At 29.7% G+C, this 13,346-nt stretch overlaps 1 protein-coding gene across 9 annotated transcripts; it reads right to left on the minus strand.

Annotated features, from left to right (window-relative positions):
* Nucleotides 1–582: 582 nt before the first annotated feature.
* LOC130664146 (microtubule-associated serine/threonine-protein kinase 3) lies at nucleotides 583–13,092 on the minus strand. Of its 9 annotated transcripts, XM_057463934.1 has the most exons (19): nucleotides 12,682–13,090; nucleotides 12,511–12,614; nucleotides 12,395–12,432; nucleotides 11,557–11,864; nucleotides 11,319–11,398; nucleotides 11,142–11,244; nucleotides 10,545–10,626; nucleotides 10,357–10,456; nucleotides 9,994–10,217; nucleotides 9,832–9,907; nucleotides 8,640–8,870; nucleotides 8,293–8,524; nucleotides 6,449–8,126; nucleotides 6,007–6,188; nucleotides 5,640–5,857; nucleotides 5,228–5,560; nucleotides 4,808–4,873; nucleotides 4,023–4,539; nucleotides 586–2,553 (listed from the first exon to the last, which is right to left on the minus strand). In XM_057463934.1, the coding sequence occupies exons 4-19, from the start codon at nucleotides 11,735–11,737 to the stop codon at nucleotides 1,619–1,621; spliced, it is 5,238 nt and encodes a 1,745-aa protein (XP_057319917.1). In that variant the 5' UTR covers nucleotides 11,738–11,864; nucleotides 12,395–12,432; nucleotides 12,511–12,614; nucleotides 12,682–13,090; the 3' UTR covers nucleotides 586–1,618. The 9 variants fall into 9 exon arrangements, with proteins under 9 accessions (XP_057319923.1, XP_057319922.1, XP_057319920.1 ...); XM_057463933.1 differs by having other exon boundaries at nucleotides 12,578–13,090; XM_057463941.1 differs by having other exon boundaries at nucleotides 11,557–11,717; nucleotides 11,778–11,864; nucleotides 12,395–13,090.
* Between the last annotated feature and the right edge of the window lie 254 nt (nucleotides 13,093–13,346).

Genomic DNA, 13,346 nt, shown 5'->3' on the forward strand with positions numbered 1-13,346 from the left:
TTCTTGTATCTTGTACCGATTCTTTTTGATTTACGTTAAATACAACAATAAACCACTCCTTGGTATGAACAAAAAATATTATTTACAACAAATTTGACAATTTAATAATTGACAATTCTAAAAAGTAATCTTGACAAACGTAATAATTATGAAAAAAACTTAACGTTTTAAATTCAAATTGCAATAACTATTTAAAGCTATTTTTTTTTTTTTGCTTTTTGTTAACTTTTTTTATCGCAAATTTAAATGTCAACATATAACATTAATAAGTAATATTTAATAATTATAAATCAATCATTACAACAAATTACTAAGAAAAAATTGTAACTCTAGTTGCGACAAATAATGAACGATAATTAATATCAATAAATTGTTAACATTAACTCAATTTTTAATAATTAATTTAATTTAAAATTAAGAAAAATGAAATATTAATAATCTTTAAATTAAAATATTTAATTTAAATATTACCGATAAAAACACACATTACATACATTTAAATTAATAAACAATTGCTTGAAAAAAATTATCAATAAAATTGTTTTACAAAAGACATTACATGTCACAATAATTAGTTGTTGTTTAAATATATAATTTCGATGTTTTTACCAATAAATTATTTGTTCGTAAATAGGTGACATACTTTTTTATTGATAATTTTTATATAAGTTTTATAAGCTTTGATAGTGAGCAATACTTATCTATATATTTTATTCGATTGTATTCATTTTTTTTCTTTAACATCAATACGATAGTTATTATCAATCTATTATATAATTATTAATTGTTTTTTTTTTGCTAACATTTATTTGAATGTCAACATAAGTGACCAAAAATTTGTAAAAAAAAAAGTAGCACGTGCATATTAAGAATTTTTTTTTTCTTTCGCGTTTAAATCTTAAGGAAAGTCAATTCCATAATTATTATATATTTTTTTGTTGTAAATTCAATAGTATCGGCGATTAAATGGCAGCTTGATAGTAATTAAGTCAAAATAAATATTATGTTTAAAAAAAAAGTTAACGACTTTGTGTTCAAGTCTTGAAAAAAAAAAGGATCTCGTCAAAGATTTTTAGCTCTAAATTACTACAGAGATCCCTTTAAATGTTTGTTTAATTTTATTTTTACGTGCTAGTCTACTGAAATGAAAAGAAAAAAAAAGTGTTCAATGTCAATGAAAATGAGATCGATTAAATACTGCGAATGATGATGCTTCAGTCGATTATACATAATTTTTATGAACTTATCTTCCAGTAATTAAATTTTATTTTATTTAACTTTCCCTTTGTGTATTTTTTATTTTTGTTAGTTATCTAATTTACATAATGAAAAAGGAATGCATTGTGATGTATTAATTTAAATATTTGACGTAAGCCGAGCAAATAACATTTCATTCCTTTTTTTTTTTTTATATTTATATTTACAAATCAGTTGTCATTTTAATTATTTACAATCAGAAAGACGTTAATTATTCAAGATAATTTTTAAAAAAATTTTTTTGTCAAGAAAGCACCAGTTTCACTATTTTAATATGCTTTCAAGTACGTAATACAATTCCTGTATTAATTGTTAGATATAAAATAAATAATAAAGTGATGAAAATGATAAAAAAAAACATTTACTTATTTTTTTTATCTTCGACGTCTGTATTATTTTCATTTTTACTCGAAGCTGATGAATCCATGCTATCAACTTTGTATCTCTTTAAAATTTTACGTGTCTCTGGGCTTGTTTCCATTTTACTTTTATTAAAAATTTTACATTCAATTATTTTAGGGGTTGTTGCATCGAAATCATTGCAAGCAGCAGTAGCAGAAGTTGTTGGATTAAAATTTTTATTACGAGATTCAGTTGATTGATTTGCTGCCGACGAAGAAGCTGATGTAGTAGATACCGATGTAGAAGAAGTTGTTGATATTGATGAAGTTGATGATGACAGTGATGACATTGATGACAATGATGATTTATTGCTTTCACTGACACAAGGTATGACAGTTTTAACAGAATCCGATGATGCACTACTTTCTGAATTAGAACTTATTTTACTTTCATCATTTTTATCAAGTCCAGTAACAATTTTTTCCCCACTAGACGACGTAATTGAATCGCTACTTGTATCTTTACAGTAATCATCGCTCTTAGATCCTGTTGGTGAGTCTTTTTCTTCGGCAATTCGGGGTAATTGTGTACCACCACACGAGTTAGACAATCCAACACCAGGAATATTTATAGACATTGGTATTGTGTGTGATATTTTTGAATACTCATTAGACTTATCAGCAGATTTTTTAATATCATTTTTATCATTTGAATCTTTAGATGTATCACTATTATCATCACTGGATTCTGGGTAAGAAGTCTGAGCAATTGTTACTCTAGGTGTAACACGTACAACACTATTAGCCAATGGAGAAATAGATGTTTTATTTTCAGCAGAACGTGGATGCAGTCTATCGGGACTTAATGCACGACGTAGTAATGGTGAACCTGGTTCTGCTGACTTTGGACGGCCGTAACTTTTTTTTGAACTCGCTGGAGTAGATAAAGAAGTTCCTATTATCCGAAATAATAATAATAATTAGGGGTGTGCGAATTAGGGAAGTTCGAACTTACGAATTATTCGTATCGAATCGAATAATTTAAACTTTTCAATAATTGGAATTTGTCGAATTATTTGTAAGTTTTCGAATTATCTGAAAATTCACGAATAATTCCAAACATTTCTCTTTAATGACTTAAAATTGTAATATTTTTTTGAATAATTCAAATTTTTGTCAAAGATAAATAGAGCTCAGATACGAATCTACCAAAAAATGATTTTTGAATACTTTAACGAGGGTCTATAGTAATTTTTATCCAAGCTTCTCTCTCAAACAAAACCTTTAAATGCAAAATTGAGAACAAGGCTCGATGCATTACTTTATAATTTAGCAGCCCAAATAGCATACTTGCCTTTGCGAAATCTATAAGATAAAAGTATTGAAGCTATTTTTTGACATATCGACGAGGCACCAACATGTTAACAAAATGATCGGAAATTTATGTCACCGAAAAAATATCTACTTAACAGGGGTTCGTACTTCTCTCTCTATTACACTCAAGTCCACGAACGGTACTATTTTTGTTGCGCTTGTACAATAAATGGAAACTTTGGCCGAGTTTTTCTCTTAAACAAACGAATATTGTCAAACAATTTAAGCGCACTTCGGTAGATTAGACAGTAGTGCATCAATGTGCGGTCTGTATTTTGTACTTGGAGATTTTATTTCCGAAAAAAACTCAGCCGAAAATATCTGATAACCCCTGTTAAAAAATTTGACACAAGTGACGTCAAAAAGTAAATTACAAATACTGGTAAAATAAGTCATCAAAATGACTGTTTAATTGACACAAGGCAGGAAAAACAACACAAAGTTTCTCTGTCTCCGGAAACAACATTTGCATGTCATATTTATAACAAAAAAGGTGACTTTGAAACAAAAAAAAAAATTGTCTTATCCTTTTAAAAGACATCTTAAAGTTGTCTCTGTGCTACTTGGAAATCTACGTTTTCATTTTTAAAAAATTTTCATTTGTTCAAGAGAGAAACGTGGACAAAGTTTCCATTTACTGCGCAAGTGCAACAAGGATAGTACTGTTCGTCGACTTGAGGGTGATAGAGAAAAAAGCTCAGACCTCTCTTAAAAACTAATCTCTCCATTAAATAAAAATTGAATATTTGAAAGCTGACTCTGATCAGAATTTTGTTAATTCGGATTGAATAATTTGAAAAATTACAAATAATTTAAAAACTTTCGGATAGTTCTGGAACTGACGAGTAATTCGAAAAGTAACGAATAATTCGAAAAGATTTGAATAATTCGAAAAGAGTCGAATTATTCGAAAAGTTTCGAAGTAGTCGGAAACTCGAATTATTCGATTCGAAATTCGAATCAAATAGTTATATTAGATTCGAACCCGATTCGCATACCCCTAGTAATACTTATAAATATTAAAAAAATATATACAAGTAATTTAATTACCTGGACTGTATGATTGTGTAGTATTAGAGCTACCAGGTTGATGTCCAGTAGGAAAAGCCAATGGGCTTGGACTTCGTGTAGGACTAGCAGGAATTGGCGAAGGACTTGGTGTCCTTGCCAATGGTGATAATGGAATGTGACCAACGGACTTTCTACGATTAGGTGAATGTATATTTTTAGCAGCCGAATGTAATTTATGTTTTAAACCATGAAGTGTACTCGGTCGTTGATAATGTGGCGATTGATTGGCTATTGTACTTATACCAGGACCCACAGAAGTACTTGAACCAGGTGATGATGATGAATTTGGACTTGAACATGGGCTTGAATTACCACCAGTTGAATGATATGAATCAACACTGGGACGGTTTGTCGTCGGTGGGGACGGAGTACATACAGACTTAGGTAACCCAGCAAAATATGCCGAGGACTCTTGTTGTGGTGGTAATGACCGAGTGAACGATTGAAATGAACGACTCGGTGTTACCATGGACGGAGAACATATTCCTGCGGCCATCTATACATTTTAAATAAATTAATGATAAAAACTATTTATAATTAGTATTATTGTTGTTATTATTTGTAGTTTATTGTTTTCCATTAATTTATTCCCTCAATAAATCACCGACTGCATTAAATATAATAAATAATTATAAAACGATTTTAGTTTAAAGCGTGCTAGTGTTTTAAATAAATAATCAAAAAGCATCGCGTACTGAATAATAAAATTATTAAAATAATATATTGCGGATAAATGATAAAATAAAAAAATAATTAAATCATACCATAAGTGGAGGTTTGCTGTCGCTTGGTAGAATAGGTGCCGACAATGGGCAACTGATAGTTAATGGCTGAAAATAATAAAAATACAAAGTGTTGCTTAGCGCTGATGCTGCTTCTCTATTTACCTTTCTTACACACGTAACCATGACCTGCACTTCTTTTATTTTTATTTTTAATTACGATTTAATTGTAACAAGTAAAATTAAAAAATTTTTGATAAACGAAATAAAAAAAAAAAAAAATGAATAAAGAAAATAAAAAAATTGGAATAACATGCAAACATGTGAACAGAGCAAGTGTTGTCGCGGACGTGCGTAAAAATTATCATTATCATAATTATAATAAATAAAGTATTATATTTTTATTGTATGTTTTTAATTTATTCAATATGATTATTTTTTTTTAAATTATTTATTAAATACCTGCTGCATTTCAACACTCGCACGTTTCGAACTTATTCTTCGGAAGAGTGACGTCTTCCTTTTCTTATCTGAATGATCACGTTTTTGTTTACGTTGTCGGTGCAATGTCCTACGTGCCATTTTACTTTGTGCAAGTTCACGTTTCCGGCCGCCAGTCTTAATACTTGTATTCTCCAAGGGTGTGCTACGAAGTGTTACATGATCACCACCGCTGAGCATCAATTGTAACACTTGGGTATGATATAGACCTTGTACTGGTTCACCATTGATATGTGTTATCAAATCGCCTGGTCTTAAACCAGCTTCAAATGCAGGACTTGATTGATCTACAGCCTTTTTTTTAATATTTATAATTATAATTATTATATATTTATTTATTTAATATTAATATTTATAGATTGATAAAATTTACCATAACTAAATGATGCATTGTATAAAAATCACTATCCCCATAATAAACTCTAATAGTATGAACAGTAAAACCAAAACCATTTGGACCACGACGGATAATTATCGGTGGTTTTAAACTCGTAACTAGTGGACTTAATTCACGACATGGTGATGTATCTCGAGATGAAGCTGTTGATGAACCACCAGGAGATTCTATCGACTGAGAAACTGATGGATCGTCTATTAATTATAAATAATCTTTTTATATTAATCTATGATTTTATTCATACATTATTTCCTTTTAATTAGACGTTAAAAAAAAAATACTTAATTGATGATAAAAATCTTTGATACAATTTTCAATATTTAATTAATTAATATATACGTACATGAGAAATCATTTGTAGGTATGACGAGAGAAAGTCCACTAGTTGATGCTGATTTAATAACAGAACGTGATTTTTGTTTCGTTGCCAACGGAAGTGGTGTTATGTTTAATGATTCAAATGAATCTGTACTTGAATTATGTTTATCTTCCGCTATTTCTTTATTAGCTGCTGCTAAATCAATCCTGAGATAACAAAACAGTCAAATTGAAATAATTATTGTTTTAAGTAATATAAGTAATTACTTATAATCACGTGCGAGTACATTTAAATAATAATAATGAATAATAAATAAATAAAAATTTTAAATTAATGAACGTAAAAAAATTTTAATTGTGATGAAAAAATAATAATAATAATAATAAAATAATAGTAATAATGATAATAAGTAAATAAAAGTTAAAAAATAAAAAAAAAATCTGCCGATTAAGGCAAAATGACTCACATATGATCACCATCAATGGAAATACTGAACCTGGGCAGCTTATCACGTGCATGAATATGCCGTCTTCTGTGTATTTGTGGGCTTATGTCATCCGATTCAGTTTGTGATGATTCTGGTGTACTGAGATTAATACTCGTAGTATTAGTAGTATTTAATGTATCAGTCATTGGTTTTTTAATAATCGTATTACGTGATTCACCGCTACTACTACTAATATTATTATTACTAGTATTACTACTGATAGTTGATGCCAGACTACTATTCAATGAAATAGTACTATCCATACTTTTATTAATTGATTCATTACTAGTATCTTGAGTATTTTTGGCAGTGGGTGGTAAAGAAAAACGACTTTTATCAATAGTCAATGAGGACAATGGAGCTTTATCAATATTAAATCTTAGTGGTGGTGAATAGGAAGAACTTGGTGATAATTGTGACACACTGCGTTCAAGTTCATTGCGGAAAAGTTGTTTTTTGGTAAAGTCAAGTTCATTATCGTTTACAAGAACAGGCGGACGTGACTGAGATATTTTACGTGATTGAGGTGAGTATGAAGAGAAACTTCCGAATAGCGGTGAATCATCAGTGTCATCAGTATCCTCACCAAAATCATGACTGTAACGATCCATGCGTGTGTCAAAATAACTAGTATCTTCTTCATTTGTTAATTGTGGAACAAATTCAGCTTTCTGACGTAATAATGTGTTCCAATTGACACCAAAAAAATATAAATGTTCTTTAACTTCATGCGCACCACCTGTACCCAATCGATCACGCGCATTTTGTTGCAATAAATTTGTTATAATATCTTTAGCTTCTGGCTGTACCGGCCAATCTTCTTCATCTGGCCACTCAATATCATCATTTACTGTGTGGGCAAATAGCTCTTCTGGAGTTTCGCCAAAAAATGGAACACAACCAATTAAAAATTCGTAAAGAATTATTCCCATAGACCACCAGTCGACGGGTTTACCGTATCCTTGACGTAGAATAACTTCAGGTGCAATATATTCGGGTGTACCAAACACTTGTTTGTCTGAAAATTGTCGAGTATCACGATCAATATAACCCTCGTATAAATTTGTCGCCAATGACATTAAACCCATTTTACTGAGACCAAAATCAGTTAATTTAATATGACCCAATGCTGTTATTAATAAATTGTCAGGCTTTAAATCACGATGAACAATACCGTAACTGTGTAAATATTCAACAGCCAGTACTGTCTCAGCAAAATAAAAACGTGCCATATCTGGTGGTAAAGGACCAATATTTTTCAATAAACTAGCACAGTCACCACCCTCAACATATTCCATAACTAAACATAAGTGTTTTTTAGTCTCAAAACTACAGTACATTGATACAACAAATGGATTATCTGTAAAACTCATAATATCACGTTCAGCAAACACTTGATCAATTTGATTACGTAGCATTAAATTATTTTTATTAATTTTCTTTAATGCAAAACGTTGGCGTGTTGTTTTTTCTTTAACTAAATATACCGCACCATAAGCACCATTACTTATTAATTTAACAACTTCGTAGTCACTTTCACATGGCACACGTTGTGATTTATTGTCATCGTCTTTGTGTGGACTCGATGACGCTAAATCTAAATTACTGCTATTTAAACTTGCCGAATCTTCAAGTTTATTTATATCTTCTTGGAGATCTAAAAATAAAATAACATTAAGATAATCATAAATAATTTATTTTTATCATCGGCACTTATACTTTTCACTTTCATTTTATAAAATAATATTGAGATAACAGTAACTTTAAAAGTTAATGAACTTTTAATAAATAAGTTGATGTAATTTTGTTTTTCTCAAACTCACCAGATATAGGATCTCGATTCAACGATAATTTACTAATAATATATTGAGGAATGTCCGCCTTGATGCCATTATTTATTTTTGCCTGACCCTCAGCTTGTTCTAATAAATGATAAAATTCTTCAGGATCGAATTCTAGGCATTCTAATAGCCGTGCTGGCCGCGAAATTATCAACAATAATTTCTTAATTAACCCAGTTAAATGTGTCGCTGCCTCTAAAGATTTATCCTTCGTCTAAAATAAATTGCATAATGGATTTAAAATAATATTATTTCACTAGCTATTTCTTTAAATAATTTTTTAAGAACCAAACAAAAGAATATAATAATAATAAAATATAAATATCAACCTCCATCAACAAGTGCTCAAGGCTCTCAGTCATTTCATAAAAATAACGAGAAGTTATAAGTTTCTCTTGTGACTTTTGTAAACAGTCGCGCGCCATTTCAATTATTTGATGATGAACGAATCTTATAATTGGTAATGAGTCTTGTGCCACATGTGATACTATTTCATACTCATCTATCTCTTTATTTTCATTTATGAAATTTGTAAGACGTTCTTCCATCTGTTGAGTTGCCTGATAATAAAAAAAAAGCATTTTAATAATAATTTTAAATTGTGTTGGTTCATGTCCATTCTTTAATATCCGTAAATAACTCGTAGGTAATTGGACAGTATTGTTGTTATTATTTAATGTTTATTAAAAATTATTGTGCAACGTTTCGTCCTTTTCAGGACTTTATCGAGTACTGAAAGACAAAAGTAAAATAATTTATAAGATACTATAAATAATTAGTAAAAACTCAATTAGATAATTAAATTCATACCAATTCAAATTTACAATAAAATTCAAATTAAAATTGCTAGTCATTTACCTCAATTGGTAAAACATTAACTGTCAGAACTATGATTTGATAATTGAGACATAAAATAATAGTAGATAACACAATACGTCTTTCCCAGTACATAAATAATAATAATAAATATTTTTTGCTATGATATGACTATTAATATTATTGTTATTAACATAAAATATTAATTTAAAAAAAAAGGTTGCAACAATAAAATGGTATAATGAATCATGTTGAGTAATAACTTATCCAAAGTTGTTTTTGAGAGTAATGAAAAGTAGACAGATAGGATGTCATGATAGCATAAAAAAGTATGTTGCCCTCCGGGTTTACGGATCCCCGCGGTATTTGGGTCAGACAGATGACCTCGTAAAATAAAATAAACACAAGAATTGACGTAGTAGTCGCAATAATAGTAGAAGTTGTGGAAAAAAAAAGAATAAGAAGAAGGCGAAGAAATTATAGAAGAGTAACAACCACATGAGGTTTATCGTTATTTTTGAATGAATCAAACTCATTTGTCTTGATGACTTTGCATGTTGGCTCACTGCCAATATCTGGATGCTTACATTACTTATTGGTTATATATTTTCGTAATACTTTATATTTGTTTAATTATATTTTTTTCACAAATTTACTTATGATAACGGTTTACTTTATTATGGTAAATAGTATTTAACACAATACCTTTGGAAAACGTTCTTTGTAAAGCGTATTCATCATGACGATTTCATTGTCGAGAACTGGCGATCGACTTGGACTACTACAAAGAATTAAAAAAAATAAATGAATAATGATAATTTAATAATTAAATATTTGTGATAAAAAATAAATAATAAAATTTAATACCTTAAGCTGCGAGATCTTGGACGGTGTAATGGTGACCTTCTGCCCTCTTCTTCAAGACTAAATGATATACTACCAGGAATGCTAGATATACTTGAGCCCGGGAATCCTGGATGCGATGAACAAGGAGTCCCGGGCTTGGAGAAGTGACAAGACAGCATACGTAATTCATCCTTTGTTGGAATGTTTGGCAACTGGTGTAAACGTTCCTGACTTGAACATTGTGACTGAGTAAAGCAAAAAAGAAAAAAAAAACATATATACATACATACATATTACTTATTTTGAAAATAATATTATATATTAGTTAACTTAGTTGTTTAACCAAGCCAACAGGAAATGAGTCAGTGGATTATTTATATTCACCGATACGTTGCTGGAACCAGGAGTTGTTCCGTAGCCACTTGAAGGTAGACTTGCTACAGACCAACGTCTTCCATCAGCAGTTCCTGCTCCGCCGCCAATTCTATTATAAAAAATAAAATTAACAATACCTCTAATCTTAACAAAATATTTATTGATATGATTAAAAAAGTAACGTTATATTTAAGTACCTTTTGATTGGAACAAATGCAAAATGAGGACTTGATGACATGCGTGGACTTTCAAGTGGACTGCCCACAATAGGAACAAAAGCTACAATATTTAAATATTTATAATAATTATAATTATAATATGAGTTGTTTTTTTTTGCATTTGAATAATTCATTTGTCGGATCACTTGTGACTTGATTAATATCTTTAATAATTTAAATCTTTAACAATTAGACTATAACTTGATACTAAGTCTCAGTAATCTACTTTTAAATTTTAAATGTTAAGTAAATAAATTAAGCAACAATAGGACGATTGACGATCCATGCTAAAAATCTATTGCAACCTCATCGTCTATTTGATTCTTACATCACATATATATGATTTGCGATAAAATCTATCGCGTGCCAAAAAATGTTTGCGTAATTTCATCACTCTTCATTACAATACATTACTACACCTTAATAAACAGTGCCAACAAGTCGGTACTGTTGATATTATTGTTTATTGTTTTATGATCTAAATTAACCTATTTATCTTCACGTTACATGATTACGCGTAATTGCCATAAATTATAATAGAACTCAAGTAAATAATGATTATATATATAATTGTACCAGACAATGGAGAGTGACATCGAGGTAGAGTGGGTGAAGTTGTTGCGATAAAGGATTTACGATGAGCTGCTTTAGCCGCACGTCTTGGAATATTAAATTCACGCTAAAATATTTATTGATAATTATAAATTAATTAATCAATCAATCAATCAATAAATATATTTATTATTTATTTACCATGTGAACTGACAGTGATGGCGCAGATTTACCGATAGCAGAATTACGCATTCGCACAAGGTTAGACAATTCGCTGCCAGCTGAAAATATAAATAAAAAAAAATATATGTATATATCAATCAATTGATTTTATTAGTTATGCAAAAGGTATCGAGTTATGACATACAACAAATAGTTTTAATCAACAGGCACAGAGCATGTGTGCATAATACCGAATAATATATATATGTATACTTACAAGCACGAACTGGTGCCTCTTTGCTCTCAACTTTCGCTGGCAGTGACCTCCGAGCAGTCTCTGGTTCCATTGGATTATTTTTATGATCCTCAGACTCAACTTGATCGAAGACAAGAACCCGTGAGGGATTTCCATGTGACCTTAGCCGCGGTCGACTTGGTCTATTGCGTCCAGGATCCATTTTTATTTATTATTATTACTTTTATTCGTAAATATTTTACCTTTTTTAACTTCTTGCTATTTATTATACTTGGGCTATTTTTTTATGTATTTATTCGAGTTCTTCTTTTAGATTTATCACAGAAATACTAAACAAATAATTATTTTAGGATTAACATATCTCATATCAGTTTAAATCTTAAAATTATCATCTTACTCTGTAATATTTATTTTTTTATTACTTGACTTTCATTTCTATACCGTAAATATATATATTTATTTTAATTAATTTTAAATTAATTAACGCCAAAACATTGGCTCTTATTTTAAAAAAATAAAAATTTAATTTAAAAGCAAGTAATAAAAAAATTCTTGACCCTGAAATTAGCAGACAATTAACAATTTTTGAATTTTATGTTCAAACTAAAAATACGCACATGTAGAAAATTGAAAAAACTACAGGTGCAATTTTTTTAAATATTTTTTTTTTTATAATTTATCATTTTTTAAAAATTCAAAAATTATTAGACGTCGGCTAACTTCAGTATAATAAAAATTCACCATTTATTCATTTAATCAAACTTGAATATTTAATTAAAGAATAAAAGAAAATAAAACATGTAGAATTAAATGAATGAATAAGTAATGAAACAAAAAAAAAAAAAAACAACTTATGTACCTTATAAAACCCTTGAATATCCGGGAAGTAACATCAGTCTGCAAGAGGTGTAGTGATAAAAAAAATGAAACTTAAATTTTTTAAAAACTTAAAACGCGAAGACTTGATAAACTCACGTTAGACAACACACTAACTGTCTCACTCTTGTTACACTCAATACATATAATAATAAAGTGATTTTACCGTGAAAAATTTATCGAATCAACTCCTTGATATCAACCTATATGTGTATATATAAAATACTATTGAATTAAATATGAGAAATAATGAAATTTATAACTGAGTACCGATTAGCGAATACCAAATATTAGTTTTAAGTAAATTTGAATAGAGATATATATGTTGTTTGTGTATTAAACATGACGACGAATAAATGAATTGCGAGGACGACGATATACGATAAACCTGACGAGTTTAAGTGGCATCCTCGTGGTTTTTATTAAACGATAACTCGGTGATACTCTTCTCTGACTGATGATTTGTTATTTGTATTGACGTACAACCGTGACCCGGGTTGTTGTGCGACAACTACGATCAACGATAGATCGCATCGCGTTTAACCAAACGTTCGAGAGGGAAATTAATTACGAAACGTACCACTCGGCCATGGGTTCCTCTGTGCTCTGACTCATGACGGACGGAACGAATACGGCTGGCCAGCGACAGAAAACACGCGCGCACATACCAACACTTTTATCTTCACAGTCTACATATATGTCAATACGTGCATTTGTGTACGCATGTGTGTGTAAAGTCACACCTAACACCTATTTTGTGTGTATGTATTTAGTAAGGTTAGTAGTCTATAATCTATACTCGTGTTGTTCATGTTTAGGAACCTGGATTATTGGAAAAGGATGAAGATATATATTGTTTTTTGTGTCTCTGTTGCACTAGTGATTTTTTTTACAAGTTCTGTTGGTAAGTAAGTTATTTTTTTACCGATTGAATT

This window comes from Microplitis mediator, chromosome 2, assembly GCF_029852145.1.
Source record: "Microplitis mediator isolate UGA2020A chromosome 2, iyMicMedi2.1, whole genome shotgun sequence".
Taxonomy (NCBI): Eukaryota; Metazoa; Arthropoda; class Insecta; order Hymenoptera; family Braconidae; genus Microplitis; species Microplitis mediator.